The sequence below is a fragment of the Zophobas morio genome, unplaced genomic scaffold, assembly GCF_036711695.1.
Source record: "Zophobas morio isolate AGI-343-1 ecotype UQ-CSIRO unplaced genomic scaffold, CSIRO_AGI_Zmor_V1 ptg000057l, whole genome shotgun sequence".
NCBI lineage: Eukaryota > Metazoa > Arthropoda > Insecta > Coleoptera > Tenebrionidae > Zophobas > Zophobas morio.
The window spans coordinates 320,006-344,357 of NW_026972162.1; the positions used below are offsets into that span (position 1 = coordinate 320,006).

At 37.3% G+C, this 24,352-nt stretch overlaps 7 protein-coding genes and 1 long non-coding RNA gene across 8 annotated transcripts; 4 read left to right on the forward strand and 4 right to left on the reverse strand.

The window, feature by feature from the left end:
- The first annotated feature begins 663 nt into the window (after window positions 1–663).
- On the forward strand, window positions 664–17,314 carry LOC135143021 (acyl-CoA Delta-12 desaturase-like). Its single transcript, XM_064074846.1, has 5 exons — window positions 664–881; window positions 15,984–16,170; window positions 16,236–16,572; window positions 16,622–16,810; window positions 16,860–17,314. The coding sequence occupies exons 2-5, from the start codon at window positions 15,984–15,986 to the stop codon at window positions 17,230–17,232; spliced, it is 1,086 nt and encodes a 361-aa protein (XP_063930916.1). The 5' UTR covers window positions 664–881; the 3' UTR covers window positions 17,233–17,314.
- LOC135143030 (uncharacterized) lies at window positions 1,863–3,250 on the reverse strand. The gene is made up of 2 exons (XM_064074856.1): window positions 2,240–3,250; window positions 1,863–2,179 (listed from the first exon to the last, which is right to left on the reverse strand). Exons 1-2 carry the CDS (start codon window positions 2,247–2,249, stop codon window positions 1,872–1,874), a joined length of 318 nt encoding a protein of 105 aa, XP_063930926.1. The 5' UTR covers window positions 2,250–3,250; the 3' UTR covers window positions 1,863–1,871.
- LOC135142993 (uncharacterized) lies at window positions 3,242–8,029 on the forward strand. The gene is made up of 5 exons (XM_064074816.1): window positions 3,242–3,595; window positions 3,681–3,962; window positions 4,017–4,085; window positions 4,153–4,289; window positions 4,346–8,029. Exons 1-5 carry the CDS (start codon window positions 3,391–3,393, stop codon window positions 8,027–8,029), a joined length of 4,377 nt encoding a protein of 1,458 aa, XP_063930886.1. The 5' UTR covers window positions 3,242–3,390.
- On the reverse strand, window positions 8,733–13,520 carry LOC135142994 (uncharacterized). The gene is made up of 5 exons (XM_064074817.1): window positions 13,167–13,520; window positions 12,800–13,081; window positions 12,677–12,745; window positions 12,473–12,609; window positions 8,733–12,416 (listed from the first exon to the last, which is right to left on the reverse strand). The coding sequence occupies exons 1-5, from the start codon at window positions 13,369–13,371 to the stop codon at window positions 8,733–8,735; spliced, it is 4,377 nt and encodes a 1,458-aa protein (XP_063930887.1). The 5' UTR covers window positions 13,372–13,520.
- LOC135143032 (uncharacterized) lies at window positions 13,512–14,899 on the forward strand. Its single transcript, XM_064074857.1, has 2 exons — window positions 13,512–14,522; window positions 14,583–14,899. Exons 1-2 carry the CDS (start codon window positions 14,513–14,515, stop codon window positions 14,888–14,890), a joined length of 318 nt encoding a protein of 105 aa, XP_063930927.1. The 5' UTR covers window positions 13,512–14,512; the 3' UTR covers window positions 14,891–14,899.
- Window positions 17,315–17,427: 113 nt separating the features above from the next.
- On the reverse strand, window positions 17,428–18,036 carry LOC135143020 (cytochrome c-2-like). Its single transcript, XM_064074845.1, has 2 exons — window positions 17,680–18,036; window positions 17,428–17,634 (listed from the first exon to the last, which is right to left on the reverse strand). Exons 1-2 carry the CDS (start codon window positions 17,858–17,860, stop codon window positions 17,492–17,494), a joined length of 324 nt encoding a protein of 107 aa, XP_063930915.1. The 5' UTR covers window positions 17,861–18,036; the 3' UTR covers window positions 17,428–17,491.
- A 788-nt stretch (window positions 18,037–18,824) lies between these two features.
- LOC135143028 (serine/threonine-protein kinase RIO2) lies at window positions 18,825–20,545 on the forward strand. The gene is made up of 6 exons (XM_064074855.1): window positions 18,825–18,985; window positions 19,034–19,175; window positions 19,229–19,397; window positions 19,452–19,661; window positions 19,713–19,904; window positions 19,957–20,545. The coding sequence occupies exons 1-6, from the start codon at window positions 18,920–18,922 to the stop codon at window positions 20,510–20,512; spliced, it is 1,335 nt and encodes a 444-aa protein (XP_063930925.1). The 5' UTR covers window positions 18,825–18,919; the 3' UTR covers window positions 20,513–20,545.
- An 8-nt stretch (window positions 20,546–20,553) lies between these two features.
- Window positions 20,554–23,884, reverse strand: LOC135143029 (uncharacterized). The gene is made up of 3 exons (XR_010282663.1): window positions 23,644–23,884; window positions 20,785–20,916; window positions 20,554–20,733 (listed from the first exon to the last, which is right to left on the reverse strand). It is a non-coding gene; the product is annotated as an uncharacterized LOC135143029 (long non-coding RNA).
- Between the last annotated feature and the right edge of the window lie 468 nt (window positions 23,885–24,352).

The following is a 24,352-nucleotide window of genomic DNA, read 5'->3' on the forward strand; positions in this document are numbered from 1 at the left end:
CATAACTAAATATTTATAAACAACATTCCTTGTTAATCCCTAATCATTTACATTGTTCAAAATAATGTTAAAAATAGCCTGCTTGCATCAAAGTTAATGTTACGTATATAAAAATATTAGCAACCATAACTACGACTTTAAGGTCAATATTTCTTTTCTAGGAAGTGTGTATTTAACATTTTCATAGCATACTTTCAATTACTAAGGGTGTTTAATAATGTGGCGTCTCCACTAAATTTTACCGTAAAATGTGTTTAATTAAATTAGTAAAAGTTAATCCTGATAGAAATATATAACTATTTATCACCATTGAGGCTTAGTTTAGCTTAAAGTAACAACTAATTATAATAATCAAAAGCTTTTTTAGAAAAATCTATACACTAATTAAAGTTTAAAATGAGACAAGTTTTAATACTTCCAGTAACGTAGTGAAATAATTGGTGCTAAAAACAAACAGTTTTAGGGCCGGTTTTTAGATTAAAGTTATGATTTCACCAACACTTCTTTAACAGCGTAAAAATTCTAGAAAAAATTAAATAATTTTGACCTTGTTACCTTAACAGTTCTGCGCATACTTCATTTAACGATTCAGAATTACACATTGTTTTTAACAGTGTCGTGAACAAGGTCTCCAAAGATAAAATTTCTAATAATGCAGTATTCTTATATTTAAATAAAAAAATTGTTTGCGATACGTAATCGCCAAAGTGATGAATATTCCATCAAAAGACGTAAATCTAGCTAAGGTTGGTGGAAACTATTGTTCAGGGAAATATGAATTACACATGGAAAGGAGAGTATATTAAGACGTACGAAAATAAAATTTCAGACATTTGCTGTTAGCGTTTGAGAATCAGACGTAAAGAAGAAAAGTTACAAAAGTAAGTATTTATATTAAAAACTCTGCTATGAATAAAAAATATAAGTAGATAGTGCCTAGGATTAGTGGGGTAATAAATCATGTTGACAGGTGACGTTATCTTGACAGCTGTCAATCAAGATAACGATCTTAATGGATTTTTGACGTGTGCTGTCAATCAAGATAATGATCTTAATGGATTTTGATTACTCATAATTTAATTTTTATTCGCGAACGTAATTAAATTAATTATATCATTATTAAATTTAATTAGATCACTATGAATTTGATATCGGAATTAAATAATTTAAATTTAAATATATATTTTTAATTGTGTATTGCGGGTTGCATGCATATGTACATAAAGACGATAATGTTTTAAGATTACGCAATTGAATCAATGATTAAAATACTAATTACACCATCATTAATTCATTCTGAATATAATACGATTTGATGTGGGTTAATATCTGAAGCGTTTTGATAATTCTTTGATCGATTGCATTATTAACTAAAAATTAGATCGTAATGACCATTAGCCCGTGCCAATAGCTCAATAATGATGACGCACTCTATGCAAGCGACTCATCATCTACAAGCAGAGACTTGTTTCTGCATGTATTTTCTTGTTATACCCATTCTCCGAAGTCATTAATCACTAGCCCCACGGCAACATCTCATTATGATGTTTGTCCATTAGCTTTTTGTTATTAAAGACATACCGACGACGCACTTTTTGCAGACGAGTCATCATCTACAAGCACAGACTTGTTTCTGCATGTATTTTCTTGTTGTACTCCCTCTCCGAAGTCGTTAACCACTTTAATTTTTAATCGCGAACGTAATTGAATTAATTATACCATTATTAAAATTTAATTAGATCAGTGTTAACTTGATATAGAATTTAAATAATTTAAATTTAAATAGATATTTTTATTACCGAACAGCCGGTTTACATATTAATAATAATAATAATTATATTTATATACATACATACATATAGTTACACACATCACAATTCTACACCACTGTCGCCGTCGTCTTCTTCATCCGATAGTGGATAATATCGCTCTCTGACGAAGTGGGTGTAGTTGAATCTACCGCCCGTGAATCCAAGCTGTCTACCTTGGCAAACGAATCTCCGACTTGTTACAATTTGTACATTGCACCTAGCGCAATATACCTTCGCCAACGTATGGATGTGGCCTATCCACATTGGTCCTTTATGGTTTTTTGCACAAAACCGACATATAAATCTTTTGCGAAGATCATTTCTAGACGGGGCCTTCCGCCTGATGGAAAATAATATAATGCACAGATCTAGAAAAAAAGAAAAAAACTTATAAGAAATGAGAATAAATTACATTCTTAAAAACTTACTGTTGGCCATATCGTTCTCAGGAATAACACACGGTACTACGAAGCTGAATGAATAAGAGCGTCTGTATTTTCTAAAGTTTAAAGTAAAACTAATTTTTCAGAGGGATGACAAAGGGAGGGATAGGGTAACGACAGGTAGGTACGAGTCTTACAATTTTGCCGAAAGTTAAATTTTCTTTGTGAGTAACATTGGGCGCCACTATGCTAATACCTTCTCGCAGGTAATCACACAGAGAATGTTAAGTCCTCTAAGGTCTTGCAGAGACAATTACTTATGCACTTAAAGAAGTAGATGATGTAAAGTTAAGATAAGTTTTCTGTCTATACTAACAAAGAAGGCGCCAATATTGCATTACCCCTTTTAAATGCCTGAGACGTCGGTGAGTACCTTTTTCCAGATGATTTAACTAAGCCGACAATGTACATTGTTCCGTACATTTAAATATTTTTGAAGAAATGACTTTACATAGAAATGTTTCACTACCCAGCCACTTAGTCAGATCCCCAAATGATGGCACAGTGACTGTAAGTCCTGTCGCGACTTGCAAAGACGGGTATATTTGTTGTCATACAATGATAAGACAACCTTTCAGTCTAGAGTAATAGAAAAATAGGCGCCGGAGTGCATTACCGCAAATAGTTTTAAGTATCTGCGATGGACAAGTCGACGTTTATGGCATCTTTCATTTTTTCGTCAATTTAAGATGACACAGTCACTGTAAGTCCTGTCGCGACTTGCAAAGACGGAAATATTTGATGTCAAGCAATGATAAGAAAACCTTTCAGTCTAGAGTAATAGAAAATAGGCGCCGGAGTGCATTACCGCAAATCTGCGAAGGGCAAGTCGACGGTTTTTGGCATCTTCGTTTTTCAGACGATTTAACTAATTCGACAGTTATTTCGGATACAGATTTCCGTGTATTGAGTCATGGGTAAACGGCGCATGTACCATTTAGCTCTCGATAAATGCCAATAGGGTTTATCTGATTCCTACCACTTTTTTTACCCCACCCTCATTGGTTTTTTCTATATATTACCTTGTTTGCCTATTGTAGAATTATATTTTTTTAGTTTTGACAAAATTGTGTCTGCCGCTACGGTTTGTGATAGTGAACGTTAATTTGTGATAGTTGTGATTGTGTCAACGCAAAATGAATACAGGATTTGAAGAATTTTTGCAAACCCTGCAGATTGTTCAAATATTTACGATGTTCGCGAGTGGTTTTTTTGAAAATTTGAAAATTCTGCGAACTGTGCGGGATCATATAAATAATCGAATTATATATAAGGATGCGGTTTTGGACAACAACGATCGAAAGTCATATGGTCTTTTGTTAGGAAGAATAAGACAATTGGGTAAGTTGATAATAGCTGATATCCTAAATTAATTAATTAATTGATTTAAGAAAAAATTCTAAATAATATTATTATTTTTTAACAGAAATTTTCGAAGCCGAGAAGGACGGGTGCATCAATAATGTCGAGATTCAACAGAAGAATAACTTGGAAAACCAATTTCGCTCATTTATAGAGCATGAATCTCGCATTGCTACTGCCCATCAATCTTCACCTGATGCTAGTTGGTCCAGCGATAAGGCTGTCGTGAATGCGACTTTTTCGAACAATAGCACCAGTAATAATAATTCATACAAAACGCAATCAACTGATGTCGATGAAGAAGAAGCTAGCGTAGTAAATGTATCGACATCGACATGGTCAAAAGGTATGTTGAAAATGAACATTTATTCATAACAGCTAATAATACGGAACGTTTTAGGGGCTACAGAAGGTGACGAAAGTGAAACATCAGATGTTCAAAGAGGTGCAGGGGAAAGAAGCGATACAGGTAATAGAATATAATAACATTAATAAATAAGTGATCATTAATAATAATAACTATTATTATTTCGCAGTAAACGGAGATCACAAATATTTCAATGAAAAAGGCGAGTGTGAGGCGTTCATACGTAAATTTGGGCTAACGGCAAGACGGATGGAATTTTCGTTTAAAGATGTGAACGATGACGAGATACCACAAAATTGGTTGAAGGTATTTTATACAAAAAAAAATAAATAAATAAATATTAAAATTTACGTTTGTTTCAGAATGCGTTTCAAGAGTTACTTGATTATATTACCCGTGGATTTCAACCCACCAGCATGATTGGAGTGGTCATCGAAAATGAAGAATTTCCAGACAAACCTGCCGGAATTTCTTTTCGAAGACTATCACAGCTGAGCGCGGACGTGGTGATGGACATCATTAGCGCTATCATTCAAAGCAACGCTAGCTTTTTCGCTAACGATAAGATGACTATCCGCATAGATGTGATTGATATGCCACTAGGTAGAGGATTTTCCGCACTGGATGGTAAGTGCGTGAATTTTAAAGAATTTTGTATCGCAAAAAACAGCATTTTTGTTGTGGATGTGAACAATTTTTGCCTAGCGGCGTCTCTAATTGTTGCTATTGAGTATACGGCTAACGGTTGCAATAGAAAGGTGCTACAGAAATTTAAAACAAAAAAGGGTAAAATAGATTTGCTAAATCTAGCTCAGGCACTTTGTCAAAGAGTAAATGTTGATATAACACATGGGGGCGGACACGCTGAAATTCAGCGGTTTCAAAATTACTTTAAAGAAGATTATATAATAGTTGTTTATAATAAACGCGACGGAACGTCGGTATATTTTAAAGGGGATTATAATATCAACAAGCCGAGGATTAACCTTTTATTGGAAGATCAACATTATAATGTAATTTTAAGTTTGACTGGTGCATTCGCAACGCGATTTTTCTGCGAATATTGTCTGACGAAGTATTCCCAGCAAGAACGCCATAAAAATTGTCCGTTTAAATGCCCGTGTTGCCTAACGTCGCCTCCATGTAACGACGACCCAAATGTAATAAGTTGTAATATGTGTAACAGGGTTTTTAAAGGGGAGATTTGTTTAAATAAACATAAAAAAGCCAAGACTTGCGATCGTATAAAGCGTTGTAGTACTTGTCACGCCGAGATTACACCAAAAAACAAAAAAAAGAGTACTCACAAGTGTGGAAAAAAATTTTGTAACACATGCAAAGAGGATAAGGATATTAGGCACGATTGCTACATGCACCCTTGCAAAGTTACGCGTAACAACAATGAAGCACATTTTGGTAGAAATAATAATTTTCTTTTCATCTTTTTTGATTTTGAAACGAGACAAGAGAAAAAAATTGGTGAAAAATTGTTTCTGCATGAACCAAATCTATGTGTAACGCAGCAAATATGTAAAAAGTGCTTGTCGAACGATGATATGAGCGAAAATTGTGGTGTATGTGGTCAACGCCAATACATTTTTAATAATGAGCCTGTATCACAGCTCATGGAACACATTGCCAAAATGTCAAAGATTTTCGCTGTGACAGCCATTGCACACAACATGAAAAATTTCGACGGAGCTTTTATACTACAACACATTTTTTCGAATATATCACGCTGGCAGCCAAAAGTTATAAAGCAAGGTATGAAAATATTATCGATAACATGCGGTGGTTCGATACGGTTCATAGACAGTTTGAATTTTATTCAGCTACCACTGGCGTCATTTCCTAAAACTTTTAAATTAGAAGGTGGTAAAGGATATTTTCCTCATTATTTCAACACGTTAGAGAATCAAAATTACACCGGAGACATACCATCAGTCGAGTATTACGGTTGTGATGTCATGAAAAAGAACGAACGCAGAGATTTCATGGACTGGCATCGTCGGCAAGTTGCCGATAATTATGTATTCACCATGAAAAATGAGATAATAAAATATTGTGTATCCGATGTTGATATTTTGAGGAGAGGGTGTTTGAAATTTCGCGAATGTTTTACGGAGAGCTGTAATGTAGACCCTTTGTTAGAGTGTATAACTATTGCGTCATCATGTAATCTCGTATTTAGGAGAAACTTTTTAAAACCCAACACAATAGGTATTATACCTACAGGGGGTTATAGAGGTAGGGATCGGCATAGTAAGATAGCGATAGCTTGGTTACTATGGCAAGAGTATACATTGCAATGCCGAATTAAGCACGCTGGAAATGGTCCAGAGGTTCGTTTGCGAGAAAATATCGTGGTCGACGGATTTTGCAGCGAAACAAACACCGTTTTTGAATTTTCCGGATGCTTCTGGCATGGGTGCCCTAGATGCTTTCCCGATTTTGATTCTGAATTGGCCGACAGAAATGAGCTGATGGTTACGCGGTATGAACGAACTATATTTAAAAACGAACGCATCAAAAATAACGGCTATAATTTGAATGTAATATGGGAGTGTGATTTTCGTAAACAAATAACGGAAAACCGGGAACTAAAGCAGTTTGTAGATAATCATTTATTTTCAAAAAACACACCCCTCAATCCGCGCGACAGTTTTTACGGTGGTCGTACGAACGCGTCACAGTTATATTACAAATGTCAACCAGGCGAGAGAATACTGTATTTCGATGTTTGCTCGTTGTACCCGTACGTAAACAAGTACGGTCGGTACCCTGTCGGTCATCCTACAGCCATTCATGTCGGCCATCCAGAATGCGTAAAAGTCGATCTAAACAAAGTCCATGGTTTTATTAAATGTATTGTTTTACCACCTGTTTCGTTGTATCACCCTGTTCTGCCGTACAAATGTAATGGTAAATTAACTTTTCCTCTTTGCAAAACGTGTGTTGAAACCCTGTATGAACAAGATTGCCCGCACAACGACGGACAGCGTCAGTTTACGGGTACTTTCGTTGCAGACGAGTTGCGTAAGGCTTTGGAGTTAAAGTACAGAATTATCGAAATTTTTGAAATATGGGAATACGACACCGTAAAATACGACCCAGAAACTAAAACAGGTGGGTTGTTTTCGGAGTACGTAAACACGTTTTTAAAAATAAAGCAAGAGTGTAGCGGGTGGCCTACATGGTGTAATACAGAACACGAGAAAGACAACTACATTCGCGAGTATTACGATCGTGAGGGGGTTAAATTAGAAAAAAACAAAATATGCAAGAATCCAGGGTTACGTTTCTTGGCCAAATTAATGCTCAATTCATTTTGGGGCAAATTCGGGCAGAGACAAAATCTGCAGCAGACTGCTATCATTGATCAGCCTTACAAGCTGTTCGAAATGTTTGCATCACCCGGTCGTTGCGTCAATAACTTAACCGTTATCAACCCTGAAGTACTCCTAGTAAATTGGGAGCGCGTGGAGGAGGATATATTGGCTTCTAGCACCACTAATGTAGCTATCGCTAGTTATACTACTGCTTCGGCACGATTAGTTCTTTATCATTTTTTGGAAAAGTTGGGACGACGAGTATTATATTACGACACTGACAGTGTTTTCTTCACTGCCAAACCAGACGAATGGGTACCTGATACCGGCGACTTTTTAGGCCAGCTAACCGACGAATTAGCTGATTATGGTCCAGGTAGTTACATTACGGAATTTGTGAGCGGCGGACCTAAAAATTACGCCTATGAATTCTTGAATGCTAACAAAGGGATAATTGAGCCAGTGTGTAAGGTGAAGGGTATAACTCTACACTACTCCAATAATCCAAAAGTTAATTTTAACGTATTAAAATCGATGATTCTGGATAAAGAGGCTCCAAACGTGGTCGAAGTAATCGATAAACAAATTTTTAAAGATAAATTTTTTAATATATTAACGAAAGACGCAACAAAAAAGTATAGAGTAAACTATACTAAACGTCGTAGGTTAAGCAATTCGTACGATACGCTCCCGTACGGGTACAAAGGAGCGCTTTAGTATTTTAGCAATAATAATATGTACATCCCTGGAATAATGTTTTTTTAATTATATGTGTATACATTTTTCTTTTTTTTTTGTACCGTTAAATGTAAGTTTGGATGTTTATTTGTACGTAGTTATTTGCGAAATGATGTATTTACTAAAAATTGTGAAATAAATATTGTTTTTCATTCATACACTTTTTTTTTTCGCCGCCGTCCGCGCCCCCCCGCCGTCCGCGCCCCGACCGCGCCCGCGCCCGCCGTCCGCGCCCGCGCCCGCGCCCGCGCCCCGCCGTCCGCGCCCCGCCCGCGCCCGCGCCCCGCCGCCCGCCGCCCGCCCTCCTTTTATTCACACACCAAACACAAAGAAAACATGGGCTGCGTGAGGCGCGGGCGCGGGCGGGGCGCGGACGGCGGGGCGCGGGCGCGGACGGCGGGGCGCGGGCGCGGGCGCGGGCGCGGGCGGGGCGCGGACGGCGGGCGCGGGCGCGGTCGGGGCGCGGACGGCGGGGGGCGCGGACGGCGGCGAAAAAAAAAGTGTATGAATGAAAAACAATATTTATTTCACAATTTTTAGTAAATACATCATTTCGCAAATAACTACGTACAAATAAACATCCAAACTTACATTTAACGGTACAAAAAAAAAAGAAAAATGTATACACATATAATTAAAAAAACATTATTCCAGGGATGTACATATTATTATTGCTAAAATACTAAAGCGCTCCTTTGTACCCGTACGGGAGCGTATCGTACGAATTGCTTAACCTACGACGTTTAGTATAGTTTACTCTATACTTTTTTGTTGCGTCTTTCGTTAATATATTAAAAAATTTATCTTTAAAAATTTGTTTATCGATTACTTCGACCACGTTTGGAGCCTCTTTATCCAGAATCATCGATTTTAATACGTTAAAATTAACTTTTGGATTATTGGAGTAGTGTAGAGTTATACCCTTCACCTTACACACTGGCTCAATTATCCCTTTGTTAGCATTCAAGAATTCATAGGCGTAATTTTTAGGTCCGCCGCTCACAAATTCCGTAATGTAACTACCTGGACCATAATCAGCTAATTCGTCGGTTAGCTGGCCTAAAAAGTCGCCGGTATCAGGTACCCATTCGTCTGGTTTGGCAGTGAAGAAAACACTGTCAGTGTCGTAATATAATACTCGTCGTCCCAACTTTTCCAAAAAATGATAAAGAACTAATCGTGCCGAAGCAGTAGTATAACTAGCGATAGCTACATTAGTGGTGCTAGAAGCCAATATATCCTCCTCCACGCGCTCCCAATTTACTAGGAGTACTTCAGGGTTGATAACGGTTAAGTTATTGACGCAACGACCGGGTGATGCAAACATTTCGAACAGCTTGTAAGGCTGATCAATGATAGCAGTCTGCTGCAGATTTTGTCTCTGCCCGAATTTGCCCCAAAATGAATTGAGCATTAATTTGGCCAAGAAACGTAACCCTGGATTCTTGCATATTTTGTTTTTTTCTAATTTAACCCCCTCACGATCGTAATACTCGCGAATGTAGTTGTCTTTCTCGTGTTCTGTATTACACCATGTAGGCCACCCGCTACACTCTTGCTTTATTTTTAAAAACGTGTTTACGTACTCCGAAAACAACCCACCTGTTTTAGTTTCTGGGTCGTATTTTACGGTGTCGTATTCCCATATTTCAAAAATTTCGATAATTCTGTACTTTAACTCCAAAGCCTTACGCAACTCGTCTGCAACGAAAGTACCCGTAAACTGACGCTGTCCGTCGTTGTGCGGGCAATCTTGTTCATACAGGGTTTCAACACACGTTTTGCAAAGAGGAAAAGTTAATTTACCATTACATTTGTACGGCAGAACAGGGTGATACAACGAAACAGGTGGTAAAACAATACATTTAATAAAACCATGGACTTTGTTTAGATCGACTTTTACGCATTCTGGATGGCCGACATGAATGGCTGTAGGATGACCGACAGGGTACCGACCGTACTTGTTTACGTACGGGTACAACGAGCAAACATCGAAATACAGTATTCTCTCGCCTGGTTGACATTTGTAATATAACTGTGACGCGTTCGTACGACCACCGTAAAAACTGTCGCGCGGATTGAGGGGTGTGTTTTTTGAAAATAAATGATTATCTACAAACTGCTTTAGTTCCCGGTTTTCCGTTATTTGTTTACGAAAATCACACTCCCATATTACATTCAAATTATAGCCGTTATTTTTGATGCGTTCGTTTTTAAATATAGTTCGTTCATACCGCGTAACCATCAGCTCATTTCTGTCGGCCAATTCAGAATCAAAATCGGGAAAGCATCTAGGGCACCCATGCCAGAAGCATCCGGAAAATTCAAAAACGGTGTTTGTTTCGCTGCAAAATCCGTCGACCACGATATTTTCTCGCAAACGAACCTCTGGACCATTTCCAGCGTGCTTAATTCGGCATTGCAATGTATACTCTTGCCATAGTAACCAAGCTATCGCTATCTTACTATGCCGATCCCTACCTCTATAACCCCCTGTAGGTATAATACCTATTGTGTTGGGTTTTAAAAAGTTTCTCCTAAATACGAGATTACATGATGACGCAATAGTTATACACTCTAACAAAGGGTCTACATTACAGCTCTCCGTAAAACATTCGCGAAATTTCAAACACCCTCTCCTCAAAATATCAACATCGGATACACAATATTTTATTATCTCATTTTTCATGGTGAATACATAATTATCGGCAACTTGCCGACGATGCCAGTCCATGAAATCTCTGCGTTCGTTCTTTTTCATGACATCACAACCGTAATACTCGACTGATGGTATGTCTCCGGTGTAATTTTGATTCTCTAACGTGTTGAAATAATGAGGAAAATATCCTTTACCACCTTCTAATTTAAAAGTTTTAGGAAATGACGCCAGTGGTAGCTGAATAAAATTCAAACTGTCTATGAACCGTATCGAACCACCGCATGTTATCGATAATATTTTCATACCTTGCTTTATAACTTTTGGCTGCCAGCGTGATATATTCGAAAAAATGTGTTGTAGTATAAAAGCTCCGTCGAAATTTTTCATGTTGTGTGCAATGGCTGTCACAGCGAAAATCTTTGACATTTTGGCAATGTGTTCCATGAGCTGTGATACAGGCTCATTATTAAAAATGTATTGGCGTTGACCACATACACCACAATTTTCGCTCATATCATCGTTCGACAAGCACTTTTTACATATTTGCTGCGTTACACATAGATTTGGTTCATGCAGAAACAATTTTTCACCAATTTTTTTCTCTTGTCTCGTTTCAAAATCAAAAAAGATGAAAAGAAAATTATTATTTCTACCAAAATGTGCTTCATTGTTGTTACGCGTAACTTTGCAAGGGTGCATGTAGCAATCGTGCCTAATATCCTTATCCTCTTTGCATGTGTTACAAAATTTTTTTCCACACTTGTGAGTACTCTTTTTTTTGTTTTTTGGTGTAATCTCGGCGTGACAAGTACTACAACGCTTTATACGATCGCAAGTCTTGGCTTTTTTATGTTTATTTAAACAAATCTCCCCTTTAAAAACCCTGTTACACATATTACAACTTATTACATTTGGGTCGTCGTTACATGGAGGCGACGTTAGGCAACACGGGCATTTAAACGGACAATTTTTATGGCGTTCTTGCTGGGAATACTTCGTCAGACAATATTCGCAGAAAAATCGCGTTGCGAATGCACCAGTCAAACTTAAAATTACATTATAATGTTGATCTTCCAATAAAAGGTTAATCCTCGGCTTGTTGATATTATAATCCCCTTTAAAATATACCGACGTTCCGTCGCGTTTATTATAAACAACTATTATATAATCTTCTTTAAAGTAATTTTGAAACCGCTGAATTTCAGCGTGTCCGCCCCCATGTGTTATATCAACATTTACTCTTTGACAAAGTGCCTGAGCTAGATTTAGCAAATCTATTTTACCCTTTTTTGTTTTAAATTTCTGTAGCACCTTTCTATTGCAACCGTTAGCCGTATACTCAATAGCAACAATTAGAGACGCCGCTAGGCAAAAATTGTTCACATCCACAACAAAAATGCTGTTTTTTGCGATACAAAATTCTTTAAAATTCACGCACTTACCATCCAGTGCGGAAAATCCTCTACCTAGTGGCATATCAATCACATCTATGCGGATAGTCATCTTATCGTTAGCGAAAAAGCTAGCGTTGCTTTGAATGATAGCGCTAATGATGTCCATCACCACGTCCGCGCTCAGCTGTGATAGTCTTCGAAAAGAAATTCCGGCAGGTTTGTCTGGAAATTCTTCATTTTCGATGACCACTCCAATCATGCTGGTGGGTTGAAATCCACGGGTAATATAATCAAGTAACTCTTGAAACGCATTCTGAAACAAACGTAAATTTTAATATTTATTTATTTATTTTTTTTTGTATAAAATACCTTCAACCAATTTTGTGGTATCTCGTCATCGTTCACATCTTTAAACGAAAATTCCATCCGTCTTGCCGTTAGCCCAAATTTACGTATGAACGCCTCACACTCGCCTTTTTCATTGAAATATTTGTGATCTCCGTTTACTGCGAAATAATAATAGTTATTATTATTAATGATCACTTATTTATTAATGTTATTATATTCTATTACCTGTATCGCTTCTTTCCCCTGCACCTCTTTGAACATCTGATGTTTCACTTTCGTCACCTTCTGTAGCCCCTAAAACGTTCCGTATTATTAGCTGTTATGAATAAATGTTCATTTTCAACATACCTTTTGACCATGTCGATGTCGATACATTTACTACGCTAGCTTCTTCTTCATCGACATCAGTTGATTGCGTTTTGTATGAATTATTATTACTGGTGCTATTGTTCGAAAAAGTCGCATTCACGACAGCCTTATCGCTGGACCAACTAGCATCAGGTGAAGATTGATGGGCAGTAGCAATGCGAGATTCATGCTCTATAAATGAGCGAAATTGGTTTTCCAAGTTATTCTTCTGTTGAATCTCGACATTATTGATGCACCCGTCCTTCTCGGCTTCGAAAATTTCTGTTAAAAAATAATAATATTATTTAGAATTTTTTCTTAAATCAATTAATTAATTAATTTAGGATATCAGCTATTATCAACTTACCCAATTGTCTTATTCTTCCTAACAAAAGACCATATGACTTTCGATCGTTGTTGTCCAAAACCGCATCCTTATATATAATTCGATTATTTATATGATCCCGCACAGTTCGCAGAATTTTCAAATTTTCAAAAAAACCACTCGCGAACATCGTAAATATTTGAACAATCTGCAGGGTTTGCAAAAATTCTTCAAATCCTGTATTCATTTTGCGTTGACACAATCACAACTATCACAAATTAACGTTCACTATCACAAACCGTAGCGGCAGACACAATTTTGTCAAAACTAAAAAAATATAATTCTACAATAGGCAAACAAGGTAATATATAGAAAAAACCAATGAGGGTGGGGTAAAAAAAGTGGTAGGAATCAGATAAACCCTATTGGCATTTATCGAGAGCTAAATGGTACATGCGCCGTTTACCCATGACTCAATACACGGAAATCTGTATCCGAAATAACTGTCGAATTAGTTAAATCGTCTGAAAAACGAAGATGCCAAAAACCGTCGACTTGCCCTTCGCAGATTTGCGGTAATGCACTCCGGCGCCTATTTTCTATTACTCTAGACTGAAAGGTTTTCTTATCATTGCTTGACATCAAATATTTCCGTCTTTGCAAGTCGCGACAGGACTTACAGTGACTGTGTCATCTTAAATTGACGAAAAAATGAAAGATGCCATAAACGTCGACTTGTCCATCGCAGATACTTAAAACTATTTGCGGTAATGCACTCCGGCGCCTATTTTTCTATTACTCTAGACTGAAAGGTTGTCTTATCATTGTATGACAACAAATATACCCGTCTTTGCAAGTCGCGACAGGACTTACAGTCACTGTGCCATCATTTGGGGATCTGACTAAGTGGCTGGGTAGTGAAACATTTCTATGTAAAGTCATTTCTTCAAAAATATTTAAATGTACGGAACAATGTACATTGTCGGCTTAGTTAAATCATCTGGAAAAAGGTACTCACCGACGTCTCAGGCATTTAAAAGGGGTAATGCAATATTGGCGCCTTCTTTGTTAGTATAGACAGAAAACTTATCTTAACTTTACATCATCTACTTCTTTAAGTGCATAAGTAATTGTCTCTGCAAGACCTTAGAGGACTTAACATTCTCTGTGTGATTACCTGCGAGAAGGTATTAGCATAGTGGCGCCCAATGTTACTCACAAAGAAAATTTAACTTTCGGCAAAATTGTAAGACTCGTACCTACCTGTCGTTACCCTATCCCTCCCTTTGTCATCCCTCTGAAAAATTAGTTTTACTTTAAACTTTAGAAAATACAGACGCTCTTATTCATTCAGCTTCGTAGTACCGTGTGTTATTCCTGAGAACGATATGGCCAACAGTAAGTTTTTAAGAATGTAATTTATTCTCATTTCTTATAAGTTTTTTTCTTTTTTTCTAGATCTGTGCATTATATTATTTTCCATCAGGCGGAAGGCCCCGTCTAGAAATGATCTTCGCAAAAGATTTATATGTCGGTTTTGTGCAAAAAACCATAAAGGACCAATGTGGATAGGCCACATCCATACGTTGGCGAAGGTATATTGCGCTAGGTGCAATGTACAAATTGTAACAAGTCGGAGATTCGTTTGCCAAGGTAGACAGCTTGGATTCACGGGCGGTAGATTCAACTACACCCACTTCGTCAGAGAGCGATATTATCCACTATCGGATGAAGAAGACGACGGCGACAGTGGTGTAGAATTGTGATGTGTGTAACTATATGTATGTATGTATATAAATATAATTATTATTATTATTAATATGTAAACCGGCTGTTCGGTAATAAAAATATCTATTTAAATTTAAATTATTTAAATTCTATATCAAGTTAACACTGATCTAATTAAATTTTAATAATGGTATAATTAATTCAATTACGTTCGCGATTAAAAATTAAAGTGGTTAACGACTTCGGAGAGGGAGTACAACAAGAAAATACATGCAGAAACAAGTCTGTGCTTGTAGATGATGACTCGTCTGCAAAAAGTGCGTCGTCGGTATGTCTTTAATAACAAAAAGCTAATGGACAAACATCATAATGAGATGTTGCCGTGGGGCTAGTGATTAATGACTTCGGAGAATGGGTATAACAAGAAAATACATGCAGAAACAAGTCTCTGCTTGTAGATGATGAGTCGCTTGCATAGAGTGCGTCATCATTATTGAGCTATTGGCACGGGCTAATGGTCATTACGATCTAATTTTTAGTTAATAATGCAATCGATCAAAGAATTATCAAAACGCTTCAGATATTAACCCACATCAAATCGTATTATATTCAGAATGAATTAATGATGGTGTAATTAGTATTTTAATCATTGATTCAATTGCGTAATCTTAAAACATTATCGTCTTTATGTACATATGCATGCAACCCGCAATACACAATTAAAAATATATATTTAAATTTAAATTATTTAATTCCGATATCAAATTCATAGTGATCTAATTAAATTTAATAATGATATAATTAATTTAATTACGTTCGCGAATAAAAATTAAATTATGAGTAATCAAAATCCATTAAGATCATTATCTTGATTGACAGCACACGTCAAAAATCCATTAAGATCGTTATCTTGATTGACAGCTGTCAAGATAACGTCACCTGTCAACATGATTTATTACCCCACTAATCCTAGGCACTATCTACTAATATACTAGGTGTTCTAAAAAAATTATCTCACTTGTGTCTTTAAATTCAAAACTGATTTTAAAAGCAACTACGCTCTTGGTTAGATTTTTTTAATAATGTCACACGTAGCAGTAAAATTCTCATCCACTTGTTTTTTTGCAAAAGATGCCACCACAGTCACGTACAGATTACCATCAAACCGTACAAAGTAAATCTCAGCCTCAACTCCAACGTCAATACAGATGGAAAATCGTCTGGAGAAACATATTCTTATACTTACTCATGCACGCCGGAGGTTTATACGGATTTTACCTAATGTTTGGCACCACCCAATGGAAAACAATATTTTACAGTAAGTTTTAGCGTACTAGCACAACTTTACCCATCGTAATCACATCTACATTTTTTTTTTCCCAGGTTGGTTGCTACTAATCCTGGGTCTACTTGGTACTACAGCCGGCAGCCACCGCCTTTGGGCCCATAAAAGCTACAAAGCCACTCTACCCCTCAAAATGATCCTCGTCATTTTCCAGACCTTGAGCCTCCAAAAATACGCCTACGACTGGGCTACCGACCACCGAGTGCACCACAAGTACGTAGATACGGACGCAGACCCCCATAGTTCACGCCGTGGTCTCTTCTTCTCCCACGTGGGGTGGTTGTTCCTAGAACGAGAACCGGAATTTGTGGAAAAGTACAACAAGATGGACTTCAGTGACTTGCACGCAGACAAAGCACTAATGTTCCAAAAGAAGTACATACGACTATTTGTAATATCTCCAAAGACTCAAGTCTCGTTTCAGGTACTACTTTGTGTTTTTCGCACCAGTGGTCGGAATTTTGTTACCAGCGGCGATTCCGTGGCACTTCTGGGGCGAAACGTTCGAGAATGCATTTTTTATAAGTACCATGTTGAGGTACTGCTTGTGTACCAACATCACGTTCCTTATTAATAGTTACGCCCATGTTTATGGTACCAAACCTTATGATAAGTACGTATATGTGTTAGCTAGGACTTGAGAATCTCAAAGATGGTTTTAGAAATATTTGTCCGGTTGAAGTACCGACTCTCACTATTCTAACTGGGGGTGAAGGGTGGCACAACTACCATCATACATTCCCTTGGGATTACAGAACGGGAGAGCTGGGGAAGTACAGATTTAACTTAACCACGAGCTTTTTGGACTTGATGGCAGCCATCGGGTGGGCTTACGATCTTAAAACTGTGTCCAAAGAAATGGTTTTGAGAAGGGCGAAAAGAACAGGAGATGGTAGTAGGGAGTTAGATGAAATAATGGCAAATTCTGGTCATGGTCATCACGACCACGACGAGCAAGTTTGGGGCTGGGGTGATACGGATATGACCCAGGATCATCGCAGCTATGTAGATATTCATAATCGAAAATATGACTAAATTTAAGAAAATTAGAGCAAACGAGGTGAAAGGTGATGGGCGCGATGCAAGAAGTCTCCGATTAACACGAATTTTAAGTTATGGCACATTATGTACCCCTACTAAATCTAGATATCTTTAAGCTAAAAAATAAAGATGTATTTAGGAGTTAGATCTGTCAGAAAAACTTTATTTATTTTTTATGTTTTCACCCAATGCAATACCACAGAAAAAAACAGAAGGTTTTATTTATTATATTAAAGCAAAATGAGCACTACTACTAAGTGGCTTGTTCTAAATACGCAATAAGGTCAGCCCTGTCCTGCGGTTTTTTTAAACCGGCAAACACCATTTTCGTCCCCGGAATGTACTTCTTCGGATCTTCTAAATACTCAAAGAGCGTATCCCGGGTCCATGTAATCCCTACAAAAATCTGTGCGATTACTGTATAGCTTCATCAATTTTTACCTTTGTTTTTGTTGGCGTCAGTGTAGGCGAATCCTACAGCTTGACCCGTTTTCCTTCCCATGATACCGGATAAATTCGGTCCTGTTTTGTGCTTGCCACCTTTTTCAACTGTGTGACACTGAGCACACCGCTGGACGAAGAGTTTTTTTCCGTTTTCGGCATTACCAGATGGTGCACCCATGTTGGAGGAACTTTCTTATCACATTAACGCTAGATCTCCAACTGAAACTTGGTTTTGACGTTTAAATATTGACAGTAGTTCAACGAATGTGTTCAGTGCATGGCGAACTGATAATTTGGAAAAAATCTAATTCAAAATTTTTGTTAGCAAATGTCTGTTTGACGTTCTAAGAAACGATTTAGATGAAAACGTTTAGCAACGAAAAGTGGGGTGATTACAGGTTCATAATAAAAAAAAACACCTGCAGTTTCTTGTCTGAAACCAATGAAAAAATTTTGAGTTTTATTCTACCATTATAACAACCATACCGAGAAGTACCTAAAATTTCAAAATAAATCGTGGCCCAAAGCTCGAGGATTATTTATTTAATAAAATGTTTAACAAACAGCTGACAAACAATCGGAAACGAGAATTTACAGCGTGATCAACAAATACTGTTTGAGTTGGTAATAAAATTAACCAATTTTGAGAAAGCTTTCTTGTGCTGCTTGATCCAAATTGTGGCGCATATATATGTAATTTTAAAGCACCTTAGAAAGCAAAATTTGTTAATAACAATAATAATTGTTGATCACGTTATAGTTATTTTCTATATTTTTAGGTGTGCATTACAATTTTTCATTTATAAATTTAAGCTACAATTGGTTTAGGTAGTTTTATTCTAGGTAATCAGCACTGAACAGTCTTTTAATTTTTGATATATAAATGGGCCAAATATACGTTTATCAAAGTAAATGAGGATTGATAAATTTCATATTAGTTGAACAGAAATCAAAAAACAGATTGTAACGTCAACTTGAAACTAAATCAACATCCGTCAAATTTTAATTTGTTAACACAAAAAATGTCAATTGTGTAAACGTACTCATTAAAACTGCGCTGTCTGCTGTATGAACGTGATTATATGAACTAGGGATTTTACTGAAATCACTAACTCAAGCATCAAACAGTTCATTCCAGTTCATTCATTGACACTCGGCAGCTTTGACAATGTAACCTATTTGTAAACATGTGTTGATGAATTTTTTCGCCCAATTAGACTAATACAAGACATAAAAAATGGGAAAGCTGAACGTAGCAATTATGAGGTACCTCACCAGCGAGGATTTTCGTGTCCTGACAGCGGTAAAACCACTTATCATTACGTTGCATCATCCTAACCTCACTTTTTAGATTGAAATGGGCATGAAAAACCACGAACTAGTTCCAGGGCCTCTAGCAGCATCCATTGCCAGTTTACAGCATGGAGGTGTCCATAAATTACTCCGTGATTTGTGCAAGCACGGTTTACTGAGTTATGAAAGAGGAAAAAAATGTGGGTTACGTAAATTCGAAGAAGTGTTGATTTCATTTCTTATTGTTTTGTAGATGATGGATATCGCCTAACCAATATGGGTTATGACTATTTAGCTCTACATTCTTTAACAAGACGAGAAGTTATTGGATCTTTTGGTAATCAAATTGGCGTTGGAAAAGAAAGTAACATTTACATTGTTGCTAGTTCTGAGGGGGAAGAATTGTGTTTGAAACTACATAGGTGGTGTTTTATTATTGACGTTTTTGTTTTTTTTTAAATCTTGGTTTTTTCAAGATTGGGCCGTGTCTGCTTCCGCAATGTTACAAATAAGAGAGATTATCACAAACACAGGAAATCAGCTTCTTGGTTGTATTTGTCACGAATATCAGCCACTAAAGAATTTGCATACATGAAAGCGTTGTATGACCGAAAATTTCCAGTACCTAAACCTTTAGATTTTAATAGGCATTGTGTCATTATGGAATTAGTGAAAGGAAAACCTTTGTAAGTTATTTTTTGTTGTTTTACTGCTTGTGTAAGTTTTAAAACTTTTAGGTGTCACGTCATGGACTTGGACGACGTTGAGGCTCTTTATGATGAATTAATGAACTTAATTGTACGATTTGCAGACAGTGGCGTTATTCATGGCGATTTTAACGAATTCAATATAATGATTAAAGATGATGAGAAACCAGTTATCATAGATTTTCCCCAGATGGTGTCAACAGCTCATGAAAATGCTGAAATGTACAGTAATTATAATTTTGTGACTATTTAATTTACCCTAATCTTACTTCAGGTTCTTCAATAGAGATGTTAACTGTATTAGGACATTCTTTAAGAAGCGTTTTGACTATGAGAGTGAATTGTACCCCAAATTTAGTGACATTGAAAGGACAGATGCTCTTGATGCTGAAATACTTTGTTCAGGATTTACAAAAGAAATGGCCAGGGACATTAATCTTGAATTAGGTATTGATGTTGAAGTAAAGTCTGACGAAGAACCAGAGGAAAATAATCCTGAAGATACAAAAGAAGAAGTACAAGATTGTTCGGTAGATGAAATTTTTAACAAAATGAAAATCAAGAATGAACATAGCTTTAAACTAGACTCAGATCAAGAATCAAATGACTCTTTTGAGAGATTTGAAAGTGGAAGCGTCAGATCTTCAGCCACAACTATTCCTCCAGAAGAAATCAAAAGCAGAGTCAGGAAACAAATAATGAGCAAAGATAAAAAAATGCAAAGGAAAAAGTGTGTCGCTAAAGGTGAAGCAAGCGCAGTGACGCGAACTAGGAGAGAAAACAATGACACGATTAAGCAGAGCAAGGGTTTGTGGGGTTGGGAAGAATAGTTTATTTTGTTTATAATAAAGTTTTTAACAATGCATTTGTTTTACTGTCAAAAGAAACGTTACAATTAAAAGAAAAATTGTGGGTTGATGCTTGCTCGGGTTGCCTTTATTTAGATTGCACAAATCGGTGTCGCAAATTTTGCATACTTTTCCTAACACTTGGCCAGGTCTGAAGCAACCCTCAATCATGCTGGGACACGTTACGCAGCCCTTGAAGACTGCTAATGATGAGAAATTAATGGGGGTTGTTGACAATGGGGTATTCTTCTTACCGCCACCTTGAGTTATGTGGTAGCACTCGTTTACTTTATCGCCGCATTGTTGTTTGATTGGATTCGAACAGTTTGCTAATACAGGGTGCAAAGATGCTGTAGAAACACATCTGTAGCATTGTAGTCCTGCAACTAAAGGGTTTAAATAGAGAGCAATAATTAAAACTGATTTTATGGTTATCCTCATGTCAAATAATGACAAGTTCATTCAATTAAAAAAAAAAAAACGAAAAAATTTGGTACAAACTACAGAAATTATGACAAAAAAAAATTCAATTGAAAATTTTGGGATGAGTACTCGCTGTGGGTTTAGGTACAGTTGCGTTAGCGATCTATCAGGGTAATGATAACCTCTAGACACGTCGTATTTAGATTTCAGAGCGATGGGCAGTTTCTAAAAAGTACCAGAGGCCCCCCACGGTTTTTTAATTTCTTTCAGAAACAAAACACCAAAGGCATTAACACTCTTTTAAACAAAATCTCATTGTTTTCATCTTGAAACTTGGAAGTTGTAGAATGAATCGTGCGTCAACAGAACTTTTTTTTATCGTTCTTTAGATAACTTCCGAAACTATCCAACAGTAGGCTACTTTAAAATTATCATGTGGATAGTAGACGAACTAATAACCACGATTTAATAAACCATTCCTGCTTTATAGTAATTTATTTTTTTGGTTACCTATTCTAACGAATAAGTATGTGTTGCCTTAATGTTATTTAGACAGGACTTAGTTAAACAAAAATTATAAAATTTGTTTTTTTTTTTCACTCTGGTGAATTTTGTATTAAAGTATTTGATTTCATATTCAGTATTTTCTTTCCTGAAAATTGCGCTAAAATGGCAAAATTTAATCACAGATTACAAAACAACTCTTTAAATTTAATTGCTGAGAACACCATCAAAATCAAAAAATCAGCCTAATAAAATTATGGTTTGCTGTTAATTCTCAAATAAATTGTTCATTCAGCAATTTTGTAACACGATGAAATAATATCGTCTTTCTAAAAATCTGTAAATGTATTTCAGAAACCTTAAAATCTTATATCGAAACTTTTGACTCATTCCAACAACCTACCAAGAGAAGATAAACAGAAAAAGAGCCTGTTGAATTAGGTGGAGGCGGCGGGCCCCCAATCCTTCGCCACTTCTTCGCCAATTAAATCCACTTCTAAATTATTCATCCCACCTACGAACTCCTCGCCCTAATTAATCCCACGCCAAACAAAGAACAAATTCCCGCGCAAATAAACCGAACAACTTAGACCCCGAACTTCCGATCGCATTAATTAATAATAAGTTTGTTAGGACGGTTCGCCCCGCAGCCGGCCTAAATCTGTCCCCGGAAGCCGCCTCCCGGGCGCAAACACAGCCGCCGCTCCGGCACCGCAGAAATAATATTTTCGGTTCCGCTCGAGCGATTTTCTTGCAAATAACCTCAACCTAAACATCGCAAAAGATACACGTCTTCACCTAGGGGAAAATCATCGAGGTGAAATATTTATAGGGTCTCTGTTGAAACAAAACGAGACCTGAATACACAAATCGGGAGACTTTATTCAATTTGCCGACCCTCTGGTCACATACTCGGGAGATTTTCCGAAAATCGGAAGGCTTTGTTCGCCCTAACGAAGCCGGGAAACCCCCTAATGATTTAGCTGTGCGACGCAACATCAAAAGAGGGCTCGAGGAGATGCGGATCTGAAACAAGGAGCTGATCAGCAGGGTACGACGATTTAATTAATTTTTTTGAAGGAGAGATTTTGAATTTAGAATAAATATTTCCTTGGCTTCTTTCCCTGAATGTACGATTGAAAGTTAATTTAATTTAGTACAGGTGTCAGTCCAAATCTAACCTTCGACTGAGTTATGACGAATAAAAACTACGATGCGAATTAGTTCGTGCATTACGGAACCGTAAAATAAATGTCATGTTAGGGTAGCTTTAGGAAACGCGGCCTTACGCTGACGTTTATGGCATTCCGGCGATATCTGCCTTGCTTATTTGCTTCACAAACACCTTCGGTTCGCTTCTTCCAAGTTATATTTTTCGTTGGAAACATTCCGGCGAAAAAATTAATATAGCCCGTGTTTGTATTTAATCAACGTATAATTTTCCGAGCGGTTCGCATCAGAATTCACCCCGACGCGTCCGCCTTCGCTCGGCTCAAAGAAACAACACATGCCGGCGAAAGAAATTAGCAAAGGAACAAAGCTTATGAGAGGAAATGGCAAAAATATAGAGGTTTGAGTGGGAAGCTCGATGAATTATTCATTCGGAAGCTCCGGTTTGAAGTGGAGTTTGGATTTGGCCGTGTATTGACAGAGAGTGAAGAGGAACGCCAATTGCGTGTCGTTTCTTGAATTGCAATAAACAAGAGGACGCTGGGTAGCGGCGAGTTTTTATTGGAAAGCTGAGGGCGAGCGGAGTGTGGCTCAGAGTTGGTGAAATTAGCCGATTAAAGTGTAATTGTGGGGTAGGTTTTGGTTTGAAATTTTACGCGACATGCACATTTTCGACAACATAATAGACAAAGCAGAATGGATAGTCTTACAGTATGTTGTGTTTTTTTTTTAAGTTTTAATCTTTTACATAAACATCTTGAACCTGCACAAAACATACACAACTTGAATTAAAATCGTAAATAAACATTTTATTTTTGTGCATTAAAACGTGCTTTTCTTGAATATTTGAAGATATATTTAGAGTCGAATATGCTTTCAGTGCAAAGACAAAAACCTCACGAAATGTCCGAGTCCTCGCAGAAAATTCCACTTGAAAGCGAAAGCACCGAATCCCCCGCCGCCCCTCGGTACCTCGTATTACGTTATTCCGAAACTTTTAACTACTCCCAACATACCGAAAACTCCTCGAATCCGGGCGATCGCCTCATTGTCCACGTCTGGCATGCGAGTCGATTTTTCTCTCCGTTCGAGATTAATAGAATTTCTTAACCAACTTTTATTGGATCCCTCCGGGAGAAGTTGTCTGAAAAATGTTACGACGTCCTCATCGCGAGACGCGATATTAAAAACATCGAACAGCAAGACGTAATTTATTCATGCAAACTTGTGTTAGACGAGAAACAGTTGGGTGACGAATGCATTTAATAATTCATCTTGCCAGACCGTCGAGGCTTGTTTGCGTTCGCTTCGCAACTCGGCGTTGTGTTAATCAACACTATTAAACATTAAGACGTATCAGTCGAGTAGGAAGCAGCTCGCCCCGCCATTACCCCCACTTAAGCATGCAGAAAGTTGAAAGTGTGGCACAAAGTATGTGTTCGGCTTGCCGGTAATGTAAACCAGAAGAAGGAAATTGGATCGCGAGTCACAAGTAATGCGGAAGCACATTTGCATTTTAAAGTTACAAAGTGGATGCGTCTTTTCGGATTTGCGTCTGTGGCGGGTTTTCGAATTTTGGCGGCGGGGAGGCGGCTTTAGTTGCAGAAGTGGCGGTTGCTACGTATGACAGCTACTTAGGCTCGGATTACATGCACTGACTACAAAATATGTGCATACATATGCACTAAAATGAGGTTAAATGGCACAAGCAAATGCAGAACATAA